The 17,386-nt window shown below is 55.8% G+C and overlaps 1 protein-coding gene across 2 annotated transcripts; it reads left to right on the top strand.

The window, feature by feature from the left end:
* The first annotated feature begins 2,390 nt into the window (after positions 1-2,390).
* Positions 2,391-17,121, top strand: VPS33B (VPS33B late endosome and lysosome associated). 2 transcript variants are annotated; one of them, XM_037053581.1, is made up of 23 exons: positions 2,391-2,762; positions 5,553-5,633; positions 5,968-6,029; positions 7,019-7,068; positions 7,167-7,234; positions 9,123-9,168; positions 9,958-10,052; positions 10,350-10,454; positions 11,130-11,226; positions 11,412-11,489; positions 11,687-11,760; positions 12,058-12,144; positions 12,336-12,426; positions 12,648-12,722; positions 12,976-13,040; positions 13,131-13,185; positions 14,116-14,156; positions 14,717-14,855; positions 15,433-15,506; positions 15,992-16,093; positions 16,275-16,350; positions 16,433-16,549; positions 16,791-17,121. In XM_037053581.1, the coding sequence occupies exons 1-23, from the start codon at positions 2,667-2,669 to the stop codon at positions 16,868-16,870; spliced, it is 1,854 nt and encodes a 617-aa protein (XP_036909476.1). In that variant the 5' UTR covers positions 2,391-2,666; the 3' UTR covers positions 16,871-17,121. The 2 variants fall into 2 exon arrangements, with proteins under 2 accessions (XP_036909476.1, XP_036909475.1); XM_037053580.1 differs by having other exon boundaries at positions 2,392-2,762; positions 14,116-14,162; positions 14,723-14,855.
* Positions 17,122-17,386: the final 265 nt, after the last annotated feature.

Genomic DNA, 17,386 nt, shown 5'->3' with positions numbered 1-17,386 from the left:
CTTGTAGTTTGTAGCAAAAGCGTATCAATGTGACGATTTTAAAAGAATAGGGTCATTTTCTGTTAGAGCCTTTTCGTCGTTTGAGAGGTGCGAGATGCTGTTTGTCCGGCCTAGTCCCCAGCGGGCCGTGGGAAATTTTCGCTGTTACAAACTGGGATAGGTATTTCCTTTACCTCGTCCTCGGCTGCAGTTCACTCAGCTTCAGTCTTCCTGTTCTTGCACAGGTCAGTCTGAGGCTTTTGCTCTTCCTGGTTCTTCGTCCACAGGTATCTCACATGGCTGGCTCCTTGTCATTCAGGACTCAGGTCCAATGTTACTTTCGTTGGTTTTCCCAATGACCAGATCTAAAGCATCTCCATGTTCTCACGATCACCACACCCTGTTTAATTTTCCCCAATATTAGGAAAACATTACCACTGTATTTGTGATTACTCACCCAATAGAATGTGGACCCCATGGGGGCAGGAGACCTGTCTGTGTTGCCGCAGCCCCAGCTCCCAGCATGGATTTTCATAGGGGTGAGGAAATGGGTGGGGGACCTGACACCAAACAGCCAGCCCAGGGCGGCAGAAAGCCCCACCTTCCACCCTTGNCCGGCCCCCCCCCCCCCCCCCCCCCCCGTGCAGGTAGCGGTCAGCAAGGTCTGAGCTCCTTCCCATCCGTGTGTCTTGGACTCTAATCTACAGGGGCCCAGGCACAGTGTCCAAATGGCAGGATTCTGCTGGACCTGGAGAAAAGGAGCTGTGCATAGAATGGACATCTCAGAGAAACCTGGGGCCAAGCTCAAGGGGCTGGTGAACGACAACAAAAGAGGTTTAAGTCCCTGTTTTCTACAGTGACTGTCTCGTCTGTCCCCGGCAGCCTCAGCCTTTCTGCAGCCGAGATTCAGTCTGATGGAGGGAGGATGGGGGAGGAAAGCTCAGTATCCACTGCTAGATGACCTGGAAGCCCAGCGTGAGCACAACAGTAGTTTTTGGTTTGAGCTTACAGAATTTTTCAAATACAAAAAAGTAGGGAGAATATTGTAAGGGAATGAACCCCTGTGCACCCACCACCCGGCTGTAACATTGAACAAGTGGCCAATCTCATTACCCTGCACTTGCTGCACATTTACCGCCGGCTTAAAATAAATAAATTCCAGACATGTTTCATCTGTACATCCTTCAGTCTACATCTCAAAGAACTAAGGACTCCTATTTAACATAGATCTATATGCCAGTGCATAAAACTTCAGTTTTAGTAATTCCTTAATTTCAGCTGAAATCATGATAGTACTCTAATTGCTTCACAAATGGCTTTTATGGTTTATTTGGAACAGGATCCAGGCACCAGTGCATTCTGTTGATGTTTTCCAGAAGTCTCTTATTCTGATGTGGTTTCCCCTTCTGTTTTATTCCCCTCACCGCTTGACAGGTTGTTTATCTCATATAATTTCCTGCATTTTGATTTCATCCTTTGGGTGTCCTCTGACATGTTCTCACTACCCTCTACCTTTCCTATGACCTGATTGCTAGTCTTGAGGCTTGATCAGATCAAAGTTTTGGCAGAGGGTGACGGATGCCCTGTCCTTCCTACTGACCGGTGCAGGAGATGAGGATGTGCTGTTCTGATTGATTACTGAGTTCAGGTTATCGTCAGCAGGATCTATTCCTTTGACTCTATAAGTTTTTTCCACTCTCTAAATAGGTAGGTATAATTACCATCATCCCTGAAAATTACCTAATTTCTCTTCCCAGTTATGCCAAAGTCAAGCACTTTTTTGAAATTTTTTCAACAGATTAGTTTGTCCTGTCCTGGAACCTTATGTAAGCGACATCACACAAATGCCACCCTCGTTCTGGCTTCTTTCATTTATGCATTTGTTTTTATGAATACGCCATAGTTTATCAATCCATTTTCCCATGAAGGACGTTAATAAGTCAAAACTCTGGTATCCAAAGGTCTCAGGCGGCAGGACTTTTAGCTCCCACTGGATCCTAACGCGTTCTCCTCTTCCGCTGCCCCCCACCCTTAGCCCACTCCCCAGGTCTTGAGTTTCCCTTGCAGCTCAGAAGCCAGAGAGCTGCTAGCTAGCACGCCCCTAAGAGACTAACTTTGACTGACAGTCGAGAGCCCCATGATCAGTGCTGTTAAGTCTCCTATGCGTTTCACCCATTGTACGAAGTTCTGAAATCGAGCAAGTGCCCAACCCTCTCTTGAATGAGCTAGGTGAATCGAGGGTGCCCTTACGCACTAGTTTTATCATAGGAGCTCACCTCTCTGGCCAGAAATGAGACGGGACCTTTGAGGCGTTGACTCCAGTTTTGAAATGTCCCTTCCAAGACACCGTCCATATCTGATCCACCAAGCTCCGCCCGAGAAAAGAGGACTTCCGGAAGTACCGGAAGCCTCTCCTGTCAGTCGGTAGGCGGGGTTCTCCCTGCAGCAGCGAAGACCGGAATTCCGCTGACCGGCAGTGGGGAGGCGTGAGACGAGGGTTACTGAGGCAGCCACTGTCTCGGCGGGAGGTGGCCATTCTTTCCTCAAGCGCAGCTGAAGGGTGAGGGCCCCTTCGGGGGCTGTTTCCAAGTCTGCCCAGGCCTAAAGGAGAGCCATCCTGCGCTTATCCTGGGCTTCTCCCGACCCTGGGAGAGCGGAGGGCGACCCCCCTCTGACACCCCGTGGCCATGGCTTTCCCACATCGGCCGGACGCCCCGGAGCTGCCTGACTTCTCCATGCTCAAGAGGCTGGCCCGAGACCAGCTCATCTACCTGCTGGAGCAGGTCAGTGCCTGCCGCGCCTGGGGCCTTTGCTGCACGTGTGATTCTAGCTTGCTGAGTCCCCTTGATCTTGTTCTTGGCCTTTGGTGTTGTCCTTGGAGCTTCTGGGGCAGGCCCGAAATGAAACCCCGAGGGAGGAAAACGTGGGACCTGGCCAGAGAGTTCATGGAAACCAGCTTTTCCCCATAGAGGCAAGGGACACAGCACTGGTGCCAGGCATCACTGGGAGGGAGAGCTAGTTAAGACATCTTTGCTCCTAGGGAGCCCACACTCCGGGAGGAGCCGCAGGACACACGAATGGCCACACCCAGCGTATCGCGTGCTGAGTGATAGGTAGGGTGCCTGAAGCGTTCAGAACACGAAGTCATTTCTAACTGGAGTGAGCTAGGAGTTTCAATGAGCCGGAATGTAAAGAATAAGCATATATTTTTTTGCAGTTAGGAGACCAGTTTCCCCGGAAATAGATCGGGAGGAGCAAATTTGGGAGGAACCGGGGAAGGATGAGGCTTTTACAGGGAAGACTGTGATCACACAGTAGGCAGCCACTGAAGGATCCCCCCACCCCGCCCCATTTGTAGCGCGAAGCTGTACTTGAAGGTGGTTCTCATAGCTGCCAGTGCAGGCGGGTAAATGGGCAAGCAGAAGGGCAATTTGGAGACCATAGACCAGACAGAGGTAGTAAAGGCCCATCCAAAACTAGCGACACTGGGAATGGAGGGCAATAATGGCCTTTTTAAGTCACCGTGAAAGATTCAAAGACTTGTTGATTGGTTGTAAAGGTTGAGGGAGAAGGAAAGTTGAGTTTGAGATTTAAACTGGAGTTAATAGGAAAGTAATGCTGCTAATATAATTGCAAGTATAATTTTTACATACATAGTTTGTTTAATGTCCATGTGTGCAGACATTAGCTTGTAAGATCCCTGAGGATGGAACTTGTCTGTTTTGTTTAACACTGTATACCTTGTGAGAGTCAGGCACATAGCATGTACTTAATAAATATTTGTTGCATGGACACTGAATGGAAATGAACGAAAGAATTAGAAAGAGGAATGGGTTGGGTGGGGAAAGCTCCTTAATTTGGGTTTGAATAGGGTGAAGTTAAGAGCTGGTAGGAGCTACTTCTTGTACTGTCCAGCAGATGGAGCTGGAGAGCCGCTGCCAGGATGGAGGTGAGGACTTGGGAGAACCTCAGGGGATCTAGGGCCAGATTTTATTTCACTTTTCTGTGCCCTGATTTGCACAGGAAATTCACTCAACAGATGGGAGGAACTGAAGAGGTGCTAGTTAAAGCCACTGGCCCAGGTGAGAGCCACAGGAAAGAGAGTAAAAGGGACCAACGAGAGGAACTTGTCAATGCAGTGTAGGTGCGGACAGTCGCCCTTCCCCACAAGGGTGACTCAGTGTGGCCAAGTGGGTCCCAGTGTGATGACATTCTCTTCAAACTCACTTCTTGTCAGTGGGCATTGCCGTTCAGCCGCGAACCCTCAGAATTGGCTTTGACTCTCCTTCCCCCCTCATCTTGACTTAACCAGTTACTGAGTCCTTTGGATATTTCCTTCCACCTGACTTTTTAAAATAGTGTTATAAAGTAATGGTCACACAGTATGGGACATGTACAAGGTAAAGGAAAGTACAAAGAAAACAAGCACCTTTGAAAAATAAATTTAAAAAATGGAAAAAAGAAAACAAGCACCTAGATGCAAGCACTGTTAAGACGATTCATTTCTTTCAGTCATTCAAAAAACGGTTATACTTTCCACGTGTCTCTTAAGTAACCTATTTTGTCCACACCGCCAACCAGCCTGACTCAGGGCCTCGCTCACTGCCACACGCCTGAGCTGCTTGGACTGTCACATGAACCCCACAACTGGGCTCCTTGCCTCTAGTGACCCCCGTCTCCAGCCCGTTTCCCCCACAGTTCCCAGACCCAGCTCACGGGACAGGAGGCTCCAGTGCACAAGAACTTCCTGTTCCGTAGACGGCCAACTGTGAAGTCTCCCGCCCGGCATTTGGGGCCGGCCCTTCGGGCCCAGTTCTTAGCAACTGTTTTCGAGACTCCCTTACATCAGGGCTGTGAACTGCGGCCCTGCACATGCCTGTGCATCAGCCACACTGAACTGCTTGCTTTGCTCTTTCGGTTCCACCTGCTCTTTCCCTGGCCTTTGCTGGGTTGCCCTCCTGCCGTGTCACCGCCAGCACCTGCCCCACTCGTCAAGGCCTCACTGAGAGGACACCTGCGCCATGTTCCTTCCCCTTGCCACTCAGTGTGCCCTCTCCTTCCCCCAGCCAGGTGACAGCCACGTTAGGAGTGGTGATGCTGGAATCAGGGGACAGAGATCTGGGGTGGGGGAGTGGTTTTGTACTTAGAAGAAAAAAGCTCCTTAAAAAGAGATTTGGCAGTTCAAGGGGGTGCAGAATGCCAGGTGGGGTTTGGTTTTGTTTGGCCTTTGTCCAGCAGGACCAGGACTATTGGGAGGCACAGTGGTGAAGAGGGGCGGTGACAAAGGACAGGGTCACAGGGTAGGTTGGAGGGCTGAGTGACAAAAGGCTAACCTCAGAAAGAAGGGGAGATATTTTCCTGCTGGCACACAAAACAAGAAGACAAAACAGGTGACCATATAGAGAAATGTCCCCTTGGACACGACATCAGCAGCAAATAAGGGCTGGGGTAGAGGGCATCTCCGCCCTTCCCACCCAGAGACCGTGCTTCTGTTCACCATGCGGCCGCACGGGCTCTCAGCAAGGGAGCTGGTGTGACCTGGGAATGGGCCCAGAATGCTGTGTCTCCTTCAGCTTCCAGGGAGAAAGGACCTGTTCATCGAGGCAGACCTCATGAGCCCTTTGGATCGCATCGCCAACGTCTCCATCCTGAAGGTACCCGCCCTTTCTTACAGGTGGGCTCAGGCCACGCCCTGCTCGTTAAGCAGTTTCCTTTTGACAAACAGCACAATTTACTGAGAAGTGACCACCCTCACAGGGTACACAGAGGGTAGCGAGATTGGGTGCCCTGAGAGTGGGGGTCGCTGCTGTTGTCCACATTTTGAAGTTTTTTATTTTTGGTTTTTGAGGAAGGTTCAGTGCTTGCTTGTCAGGGGGACAGTTGGATTTCTCGAGTCAGCATAAATAGCAGGCCAGTCCCCTGTGTTTGCATCAGACTGTGGGTTTCCAAGGGCCCCATGTCCCTTGTCTTGTTGGGTTCTCTCCACAGCAACACGAAGTAGACAAGCTGTACAAGGTGGAGAACAGGCCAGCCCTGAGCTCCAGTGAACAGTGAGTGCCTGGGGGAGCCTGGCTTGGCTCAAAGCCGGAGGCTGTCCCTGCATGCTTGTCCCTGGCTGAGGTCTGGCCCTGGAATGTTTGTGATATGGTTCCCGCCCTGCTCTGTCCCAGCTGCACCCTAGGTTCCACTCGGCCCCTTCATGGGTCTCCCCTTCTGCAGCCCCCCTCCCTTGCCCTCTTCTCTCTCTAACCCAGTCTGCCGTCTCTAACCAGATGACACTTTCCAAAATATGGTCACTGCACTCTTCTCAAGAACCTGCAAGTCTTCCCTTTATATCTGAGTAAAGTCTAAATTGCTCATCGCAGAAGCCAAGGGAGTCTCCAGTGTGGCCTCACGCTGCCATTCGGCCAGGCCTCTGCTTGCCACGGGCTGGCATGTGCTTCCCAGCTCTGCGCATGCGCCTTCGCCCTCTTGGCCACTACACCCACCCCGCCCGAGGTGCCCTCCCGTCCCGGCTGCTCCTGTAAACAGTACCCCGCCTTCAGAGGCTGCCCCGCCTCCTCTGGGGGCCCCCCTCTGGGTTTACGGGGTGTTGGGTATCGGTCCCATTCTCTTGGTACAGTCATGCACTGCCTGCTGTCTGGTTTTTGTTTTTCTTTTTAATATTTCTCCATCCTGAGTAATGTACAACCTCCCTCCGAGGAGAAATTCTCCTGGGTACCTGGAGAATGTGTTATTGAACTCCAGTTTGGAAAATATGTTATATACCTTCTTGTATGGTTTTTAACACTTGTTTCATACTTTATACATTGTGTGTGTCCTGTTTTGCCTGATAGATTATAAGTTATCTGAGAATAGGAACTCCTGGGTACCCCGTAGGGCCAGATAGTGACCCCGTTGCCACCAAGTGCAGTGTCCCTGTCGCCTCGAGTGGCCCAGGTGTGGCGAGACTGAGACCTGTGGGCCTGTTGAGAGGAGCGGGCGTTGTGTCAGTTTCAGTTGCTTTTCCTCCCTCAGTGTCGCCCCTTCCCTCCCCCAGACTGTGCTTCCTGGTCAGACCCCGCATCAAGAACGTGCGCTACATTGCCAGTGAGTATGCGGGCCATGGGCGGGGCGGGGGCGCCTGCCTCCCTACTCCTCCTCTGACGCACAGCCCACGGCCTCCACGTCGCATTCCCTGTCCATAGGCCTCGTCAATGCTGACAAGCTGGCCGGCCGGACCCGAAAGTACAAAGTGATCTTCAGCCCTCAGAAGGTGAGCGGATCCTGGTGGGAGGGGCTGAGGGAGCACAGGATTCAGAACCAGGAAGGGAGGAGGGGGCGACAGCTCCATCTCCCCCAAAGCAAGTTATATGGATTGAGCAAGCACCCGTCACTGTCTTACTAACGTAGACCCGACTGCTTAGCAGAGGGCCTGTCACCTGACTGCCCCAAATATGGGCTGGGGGCTGAGTGAGGTGGCCCCCAAGCAAACCACAGAAGAAGACTGACCCCCAGAGCTGGCACCGACTCCCGCGCAGGAGCGGCCCATGACAGGGCTTTTCCATGGCTCTCTCGCTGCAGCCCTTCCGTAAGAAGTATGCCGAGCTGTGGCCTTCCCGTGCCCGGCTTTTCCTTGCACGGGCAGGCACCGCAGAGACCATGTGACTGCAACCCAGCTTGTGTGCCGCACAGTGAGGCTGCAGAGCCGGGCTAGGTCCCTCCCAGCTTTCCCTCCGTGAGAGCAGTGCTCACGATCTGCCCTAGCAGCTCCGTGTCTCCATTCCTCTGCCCCTCATCAGCGAGGTGTGTCGGAGGTGCGTGCGCAGCCCCGCCTACTGGAGGAGGGACGTGCAGGTGCGCGCCCCGCCCGGGTCTGCCTGGAAGGCTGCACCTGGTAGTGCCGGCCACAGCTAGATCCACAGCTAGATCGGGTAGAAGTCACAGCTGGAGGGACAGGGGTTTCTTCCGGGACGAAAGGAGCCTAAAAGTTCCGAAGCTGAAGTGTGGTTCTTGGGTGACTGCTGTGTCTTGGTTTTCTCATCTGTAAAATGGGGTTGATGACGGTACTTATGTCTTTTAATTTAAACAGGACAACTTTCCGTGTCTGTCTAGAAATTGAGTGGAGTCATAGGTGTCTATTGCTTTTTTCCTTGTGTAAAAGAAGTAAGAGGAGAGAGCCGGTGGTCTGGTTTTGAGCGTGGTTTGCAGGTTGCAGCAGGGTGTCACCACCCGGGGTCCTGTTCAGGAACAAACATGTCGAGTGTGGCTTCCACCAGGGCAAGATGTCCCCAAATAGGATAATTGGTTGCAATTACAGGTTACTCCTGAATGTCACCCAAGGAGCTGGGGCATAATTTCTCGTTTTTGGCGTCTTACAAAACCCTTTCTTTTCTAATTAAACTTTTCCAAGGACAGATTTGTTTAAACCATGATGAGAATAAGGCGGTAACAGTTTTGAATACAAACCGCTGTATTACAGAAAGGCAAACCTGATGTTTATATGAGTTTTTCCATCTAACGTTGTACAAGGAATCAGGGAGGAGGGGTCTCTGTCCTGCCCTGAGGTGCCCGCTGTTAATAAATGGCCGTTTTCAAACTGGGCTCTGGAATTCCATTCGTTAGCCTTAAAAGCAGGCCTGTGGGTTTCAGTCATGCTGACGCAAGTGCGTGAGGGATGAGGACGACTCTTCTTCGTGACAGTGAAATAGCACGCAGTGTTCACCTCCCCCCGCCCCCTCAGAGCTCCTCGCCGCCGCCTGGCTCTCGCGGTCCCCTGGGCCCGGTCCTGGGCTCTCTTCTCCTGGAGGGGCCACCCACTTTAAATGCAGCGCGTGTGCCGCTGACCCCTGAGGCTGAGTCTCCAGACCCCTCAGTGCTTTCAGGGGTCCCACGGGTACAGCCCAACCAGAGCGCCCTCTCTCTGCATCTGTAGCTGCCCTGCCCTCCCCATCCCTGCCTGCGGAGCAGACTCAATACGTACACGAAATGGGGGACTGGGGGACAGGGAAACACAGCATTAGGCTCCTGACTCCAGTGGTTTCTCTACCTAAACATCGGGGTCCTCCAGCGGCTGCAGCGGCTGCTGTCCTCACGGGGACCGGACGCAGAGGGCGGCAAGGGCAGGGAGCAGCATTTGCTCATCGGCCTCCTTCCTCCCGCAGTTCTATGCCTGCGAGATGGTGCTGGAGGAGGAAGGGATCTTCGGAGGTGAGGATGGGGGGCAGCAGAGGCAGAAGGGACAACTGTCCTTCCCTGTCCCCTCCTGCTCCTGTTGCATCCCAGTTGGCCCAGAAGGGGGACAGTGGGAGGGGATGCACAGGCTTGCCCTGGGAAGTCACCAGCTGCTCTGCCCTTCCCTCCAAGACTCCCTCAGGAGGAGCTGTGCCCTCCCTCCCCGGGGTGTTCCAACCTGGTCGCCGCCCTCCCTGCAGCACGTCCTGCAGTGGCTGGAATGGTCCCTACCCTACGCTTTCTCCCACCCCAATCTTACCTACAGTCAGCCTAAATGTCACTTCCGGAGGGTTCTTTCCTGCACCCCGGTTTGAGCTTAGACCCTGCAAGGCTGGTGTGCAAGGGTTGCTGCTCTCGTTTCTGGGGCCCAGCCTGTCTGCTGCACGTCTCCCACCAGATGTAAGACTCTGCCCAGGAGATTAAGGGCAGGTCCGTTCTCTCCCGCTGTGTCCCCAGTGCCCAGCCTAGTGCCTGCCCATGGGCGCCTTTCAGTCAGTGCCTGTTCCACTGTGGCTGCCTGTTTCCTTGTGTTTCTGGCTGGGACCCTAAGGAAAACAGCCCCCTGGTCGCATCATATCACAGGCTGTCGTGCCTGTGTCTCATTGGTTACTGGACTCTGGGCTCCTTCGGGGCTCAGGCTGTGACTTGCTCGTCCTCGAGCAGCCGTGCGCAGCGCAGCCTGGGGTGTGCATGCGTTCGGTGCCTTCGCACGCTGGCTGGTGCCCCTGCCTTCTGCAGGGGGGCTGAGGCGCCCTGTGCCCACAGATGTGAGCTGCGATGAATGGGCCTTCTCTTTGCTGCCTCTTGACGTGGATCTGCTGAGCATGGAGCTGCCCGAGTTTTTCAGGGACTACTTCCTGGTACACGGTGGGCCCTTGGGTCTTGGCGTCGTCGGTGGGTGGGGACACTCAGGGGTCCAGTGGGCTGGAAACACTGATGTACCTTCACCCAACTCTCACAATCTGTTGTGTGTGACAGTGATGGGGAGATTGAATGCCACTGATTAGCAGGCATGGGACTTCCTTTGGGGACAGTCAGAGTAAACTCCCTCGAGCGTCCCCACAGCCTGCCTCTGGCCCCAGGGCCCCAGGGCCGGTACTTCCCCGGTAGGTCTGTCGGGTTGGCCTCCATGTCTGTGGCCCCTGTGATCCCTGCAGGAAGGAGACCAGCGCTGGATCAACACAGTGGCACAGGCCTTGCACCTTCTCAGCACTCTCTACGGCCCCTTCCCCAACTGCTACGGCATCGGGAGATGCGCCAAGGTGAGCGCTGGCAGGCCCCCCCGCGTCCCCGTTCCCGCCCCACCACGGGTTGTCCGGGGCATCTGCGGCAGGAGGTCCGTTCTTTCCTTTGCTTTCACTGTTGCAGAGCCGTTCCTCAGAGCAGAACTTGGGCGGCTAACAGGAAGGCCAGAGCCAGGACTCTTGGACCTCTGTATCTTGGGGATGGGGACAGGCAGGGAGAGAGGGGTTTGGAACAAAGGAGGTTGTTGACAGTTAATAAGAATTGGACACATCTTCCTCCTGTTGACAGTTAAATTCCCACCCTGACTGGAATGGTTCACTTAGTTGGACGTCATCCTGCAAAGCACAGGGTCGCCAGTTTGATTCCCGGTCAGGGCACATGCCTGGGTTGCAGGCCTGGTCCCTGGTTGGAGTGTGAGCCAGGAGCAGCTGATTGATGTCTCTCTTGCACATTGATGTTTTGCTCCCTCTCTTTGTCCTTTCCCTTCCCTATCTTTAAAAAGAAATAAATAAAATCTTTTAAAAAATTTGCTCCCATGTGAAGGGGCTGCAGGAGGACCTGGGGCAGAAGGTTAAGAATGTTCCATATTTCTCACAACTGCATGTGCACCTATAAACATCTCAAAGTAAAAATGTTAGATTAAAAGAAAATGAAAAATTTGGGGGAAAAAAGCAAATCTTGATCCCTGGCAGATGTCATACGAACTGTGGAGGAAACTAGAAGAGGAGGAGGACGGTGAAGCCAAGGGCCGCAGGCCAGAAATTGGACACATCTTCCTCCTGGACAGAGGTGAGCGACACTCAGCCCGCCTGTGTCCCTGGGCCTGGAGGCTGTGCGGGTGCAGGCCGAGCCGAGGCTCAGACGGGCCCCAGTGCCGGGCGCTCGGGCCTGGGAACAGCTCTTGAGCCGACACTGAGCAAACCGAGTGGCAGGCGGCGCCAGGGGGACTCTCACGGCGCGGGTCTTGGTTTCAGATGTGGACTTTGTGACAGCGCTCTGCTCCCAGGTGGTGTATGAGGGCCTGGTGGACGACACCTTCCGCATCAAGTGTGGTACGTGGCGCCTCAGTGAGCCAGGGCAGGTCCTCAGCTCCCGGGCCGCCTGCGTGGGACATGGCTGCCAGCAGCGACCCGGGCTCTGGGCACGCTGCTGGCTTTGGATCCCCTGGAGGCCTGTGATGGCAGTTCTGGGGAGGGAAGGAGGGGGGCCTCCTCACAGAAACTCACGGCTGTCCCCTCCGCTCTTCAAGGAAGTGTCGACTTCGGCCCGGAAATCACATCCTCTGACAAGAGCCTGAAGGTGCTGCTCAACGCTGAGGACAAGGTGAGGGCATGGGTGCTCGCGGTGGGTCCCCAGGGGCTCTGCTCCCGAGTGGCCAGGGCACCGGCCCTGCAGGGGAGGCCAAGTGCATAGGACATAGGGTCCCTGCCGGTCAAGAGCTCATCCCCCGGCCCAAAGCAGGTTCCACCCCGGATGTTTGCTGCCAGCTGGGCCCTCCTCTCACTGTTGCTGGAGCCGCTGAGCACGCTGCCTGCGCTGCTGCTCTGTCACCGCGGCGGGCGGGAGGGAGCGAGGCAGGGCTCTGTGCGCTGAGCTCTGGCTGTCCTGCTCCCCTCGCAGGTGTTCAGTGAGATCCGAAATGAGCACTTCTCCAACGTCTTCGGCTTCCTGAGCCAGAAGGCCCGCAACCTGCAGGCCCAGTATGACGTGAGGCTCCGAGCCCGGCCCGCTGCTCTGGTTCCTTGGTGGCCTCCTCCCTGAGGCTGCTGTCCCCCGCTACCACTCTGACCCGCCACAGGGTCCCCCACGTGTCTCTTGGATCAGTGGGAACCGGGGGCGGGCAGTGGGTGCTCTTGTCCAAGGGCGGGACAGGTGACCTTAGGGGGACTTCCCCACAGCGCCGGAGAGGCATGGACATCAAGCAGATGAAGAACTTCGTGTCCCAGGAGCTGAAGGGACTGAAACAGGAGCACCGCCTGCTGAGTCTGCGTAGGTTTCGGCTGGGAGGGGCTGGGAGGGGTGAGGGGAGGGGGCAGAGGCCGCCCAGTCCGGGGAGGAGACCCCGGGGAGTGTGGCGGGCACTGCTCTGCTCCAGTCCAGAGCGAGAAGCACTTCTGCGTTTTGCCTTGAGGCCTTCACTCTTCTGGACAATGAAGGAATATCCTTCTGGGACCAGGAACGCGTGAGCTGGCTTTTCATCCTCTCTGCAGATATCGGAGCCTGTGAGTCCATCATGAAGAAGAAAACCAAGCAGGACTTCCAGGAGCTTATCAAGACTGAGCACGGTGACTCCTGGCTGGGCCTGGCCGCGCTCACCTCTGCCCTGGCTCCCGTCGGCTCCCATTCCCTCCGCCCCCAAAAGATGCTCTCTGGCGATGTCCAGCTGACACCAGCTGTGGGGAGTGCTGGCTCCTGTTAGAAGTCTGGGGGCCCCTTAACCCAGGATCGGGGAGAAGATGGGGAGAGAGCCGCCCATTAGCATACATGGTGGCTGCCGCACTGCTCCCTGGTAACAGGCGGCCCTCTGATTACCCACAGCGCTGTTAGAAGGCTTCGGCATCCGCGAGAGCACCAGCTACATTGAGGAGCACATCGACCGGCAGGTGGGCCAGCACCCCCGCCCCTGCCATGGAAGGAAGGGGAGGATGTGTGCTACAAACTTGAACTTTCCTTGGCTCTCTCTCCCTGTGTAGGTGTCACCTATAGAAAGCCTTCGCCTCATGTGCCTTCTGTCCATCACCGAGAACGGTGAGCCCGGGACCAGGCTGTGCCAGAGGGAGGGGCAGCAGACATGCTGGCAGACAGGACACTTCCCTGCAGCTCCGGGGGTCTCTCTATAAAACTGAGGCAGTTGTTGTTTGGAGCGAAACGTCTTCAGGCCGAAGGGTCGGTTAGTGTCCTCGCCCTAACAAGGACGAGGTCTGGCCCCCAGCCCCTGACGAGGGCTGTCGCACCTGGGGACTGCACAGGCTCAGAGAGGGGCTCACCTCCTCCTTGCCCCAGCTGCTCTGCCGCCTTCCACCAGCTTCTGGGAGAGATGCGGCCTGGGGAAAAGTGCCCGCCAGCCAGCTCGTGAGCGTTTCCAAACGCCTGGGTTCTCCAGCCTGTGAGGGCAACTAGTTCTTGCTGCTGAAGGCGTCCAGCAGCAAGAGAATACTGAGCATATTGTTTCAGGGTGCTCTCTGCCCAGAGCAGGGGTCCAAGTATTGTAAATCTCCTTGTTGTGGTTGGAGGCCCATTTCTTCTTACCTCAGTGGGGGGCCGCATCGAGACTGGCCTTGGAGCCAGGTGACTCCTCCCTGTTCCCAGCAGCATGAGACGTGCCCAGCAGCTCTGGCCCTCAGCCTCGGAGAGACGCAGGGAAGCCCTGCCCCCTCCTGCTTCTACACTTCCCCATCCCCCGCTAGGATCAGCACTCAGCTGGGGTGCCTCAGCACCCAGGGCTTCAGGGCGCCCCCCTGCCTCGCCAGTGCGGGCTTTCTCATCCAATGAGCCAGCTTCAAGTGAAGGGTCAGTTTAGAATCAAGTGCAGGGTGCAAAGGCGACACCATTTACTGAATCCTGCCTCCTGGTTAGGGTTTTCTCGTGGGGAGGAGGCCGGCTGGCTGCTTGGTTTGCTTGTAGGTTCTGGGACACCTCAGCTGGCTCACAAACCTGTCTTGTCCTCCTCCCCCTCAGGTTTGATCCCCAAAGATTATCGATCCCTGAAAACTCAGTATCTACAGGTACGGCCAGGAGAACTGGGTGGAGGGGGGCATTGAACATTTCTGAACGAGGCAAAAGACACGGCCCCTCTCCTGTCCCTGTGCCTGTCCTGCCTCCCTCTGGGTGGTTCTCGGGATGGTCACCTTCCAGTAGGGAGACCCCGCCCCCTGCCAGGTTTGCCCTGTCTCCCTGGTTCTCACCAAGGGCGGCCAGTGCTGAGACGCAACAGTTTGGCTGTTAGAGCAGGTGCTAAGTTCGTGCCCCTAACTGCCCCTCACTCTAGCTCGTTGGGGGGCACCGATAACTGCCTCCTTGCCAGGTCTTTCTCTCAGGCCTCATCTCATCAGCAAGACCACCCCACCATCCTTCTATCAGTAGCTTTCTCTGGTCGTTAACAGTTCACATTGCTTTTCTTCTGAGTTTGACGTTTGGCTCTCTCTGATAAGAAAACGTTTCATGCAAGCAAGCATGAGCTCCTCAAGGCACAGACCATCTAGCGCCCCCACCATCCCCTCTGGGTGACCAAGCAGGGCTAGACCCCAGGTGGGCGCCCAGTAGAGACTGACTGCGTCTCCTGCAGAGCTACGGCCCCGAGCACCTGCTGACCTTCTCCAATCTGCGGCGAGCAGGACTCCTCACCGAGCAGGCCCCTGGGGACACCCTGACAGCTGTGGAGAGCAGAGTGAGCAAACTGGTGACAGACAAGGCTGCTGGTGAGCAGGGGGCACTGAAAAGCCCCGCCCCTCTCCTCTGCTGGCAGAGAGCCAGGGGTGGAGGGAAGGCGGGGAAGGAGAATGTGGTTTCTGCTGTAACTGCCACCACGGCTGCCCCTGCCAGCGGGAGCTGCTGCCATTCACTGACCCCCGGAGAATGCAGAGCCCTTTAAATACAGCCCCTCATGAAGGCGAGTGTGGTCTGATTTTATGGAGGAGGAAACTGTAAAAGGTTAGAGGCTCATCTAAGACCCCTCCATTACTCAGTCTCATGGGAACCCTGGGTCGGTTTGACCCCACGGCCCGTACATGTGACCAGTAAACCGGGATCACCCTGTAGGCCGAGTTTTGTAGGGAGCTGGCCCCCACAGGAGGAGGAAGACGGGCACAGGTTGGTGGGGGGGGCGGTGCTGAGTGTCCTGCTCTGTCCCAGGCATCTGTGGGTGGGTCGCTGAGATGTGGGACAGGCCCTGCTGTTGGAGGAGAGGTGGGCCTGTCACTTCCCGAGTGGCGTGGCCCGTGGCAGTGCCGTGGGCCCACAGACTTGGGTGAAACCCAGCACAGGCTTCTTCCCCAGGGAAGATCACCGACGCCTTCAGCTCTCTGGCCAAGAGGAGCAATTTCCGTGCCATCAGCAAGAAGCTGAATCTGGTACATGCGGCAGGGACGGACGGGGGAGGCTGGAGTGCCGTCCTGGAGGGGGGCTTCGGATGCACTGCAACCCTTCTGTTGTTTTGTTTATACCAAGATGCTGTCTTTGGTAGCATGATAACATGAGCTTCATTTACTAATGAGGCAAGACACGCAGATTCATGCAGTTAAGAAACCTGGAACAAGTGCCTGACAAGCCAGAGAACAGGCTAAGTGCTGCCCTAGTGACAGATGCGCCCCATGTCCCCGAGGGGCCTGCAGAGGGCACCCCTCCCTCCAGGGAGCGTGGGAACTCAGTCAGGAGAGCCGGCCGGTGCTGACGGGGAGCTGGAACCTTTGCGGAGTCTTTTCTTTGCAAGTCACGGCTGCTTCTCCCTTTAGTTGAAGTAAGAACTGCTCTTAGGGACCTGCCACTTTGCTCCGACCCTGTAAATGATTGCAGACTGGGCTGTCACTTGCCTCACGGTGTCCCCTTTGCCTTCCAGATCCCACGTGTAGATGGCGAGTATGACCTGAAGGTGCCGCGTGACATGGCCTACGTGTTCAGTGGCGCTTATGTGCCCCTCAGCTGCCGCGTCATTGAGCAGGTGAGAGCCAGTGCCCCTTGCTCCCCTGCGTGTTCCGCCCTCTGCTCTCTCCAGTCCTCAGCCTGTCGCAGGTTGTGACTGCGCAGTGACTAGCAGGGACGGTGCCGGTTGGGCAGCGGACAGCTGCCTTCCCTACACCCGGCCCTGTCTTAATCTGAAAGCGGGGACTGTGCCTTCCCAGGTGCTGGAGCGGCGGAGCTGGCAGGGCCTGGACGAGGTGCTGCGGCTGCTGAACTGCAGCGAGCTGGCCTTCACAGGTGCGTGGCCGGAGGGCGGGGCCGGGCAAGGTGGGCGGGGCTAGGGTGCCAGCAAAAGCTGAGTCCAGGCCCCCCTCCGCAGACGTGACCAAGGAAGACAAGGCCTCCAGCGAGTCCCTGCGCCTCATCCTGGTGGTGTTCCTGGGTGGCTGCACTTTCTCTGAGATCTCAGCCCTGCGGTTCTTGGGCAGAGAGAAAGGTAAGAGAACCGGACAGTGACAACTGGCTTCCTTGGGTGGCCTCTTGGGGACAAAGGGCAGCGCTCAGGGAGGCCTCTCGGCTGCTGTCTGGGTACCACTGGCGTGGCAGCACCGCATCTGTGTCCGTGCCCGGGTGCTCCGGCCTAGTCTGGGCTGTGGAGGTGGAGGGGTTCCTGCTGCCACTGCCGGGGGCCTCTGACCTGCTCGCACTCACGGGTGCTGGTGCTTTTGGCTCCTCAGGGTACAGGTTCATTTTTCTGACGACAGCAGTCACCAATAGTGCCCGCCTCATGGAGGCCATGAGTGAGGTGAAGGCCTGAAGCTGTTCCTGGACTTGCTGCCCGCTGCGCTGCAAACAGTGTCCCCCAAGCACGCTGCTAAGCGCCAGCTGGGGATCACGGAACTTTCTTGGGTTTTATGGACTGAGTCAGAGGAGAAGGCTCAGCTCCTGCCCCGAAGGTGTTTCTGTTTCTGGCCTGTGACGTACAGGGCATGCTGATAAGCTATGGAGGAGGAGGGTCTCCTGGTAAATCTCCTTTGGGTATCACTGTAAATAAAGCCTCTACTTTGACATGTAGTGTCCCCCATTTTTGTCCACATGGGATGTCACGTGCTCTGCAGGCTGGACTCCTGTCACCCCAGGCCCGCTCCGGCTCTTCCCGGAAACGTGCCAGTGCTGGCGTTTCCATACACCTGGAGGCCGGTTTTGCAGACGGCCAGTCGGCGCCCCTCCAGTTCTAAAGTTCCGACCCATTAACCGTAAAACATGTTTGTTGTTGTTTCAACCTAAGGGGGCACTTTAATTTTCAGCATTTGGTTTCTTGGTACAGAATGAA

The sequence above is a fragment of the Sturnira hondurensis genome, unplaced genomic scaffold (assembly GCF_014824575.4).
Source record: "Sturnira hondurensis isolate 20B ecotype Veracruz unplaced genomic scaffold, ASM1482457v3 Scaffold0007865, whole genome shotgun sequence".
NCBI lineage: Eukaryota > Metazoa > Chordata > Mammalia > Chiroptera > Phyllostomidae > Sturnira > Sturnira hondurensis.
This window is presented reverse-complemented; position numbering and strand designations above follow the sequence as displayed.

Coding starts and splice junctions, on each gene's coding strand:
- VPS33B (XM_037053581.1), top strand. CDS start 2,667: ATGGCTTTCCCACATCGGCCGGACGCCCCGGAGCTGCCTGACTTCTCC. Junction 7,069..7,166: donor GAACGTGCGCTACATTGCCA/GTGAGTATGCGG, acceptor CCCTGTCCATAG/GCCTCGTCAATGCTGACAAG. Junction 13,186..14,115: donor TCTGTCCATCACCGAGAACG/GTGAGCCCGGGA, acceptor CCTCCCCCTCAG/GTTTGATCCCCAAAGATTAT.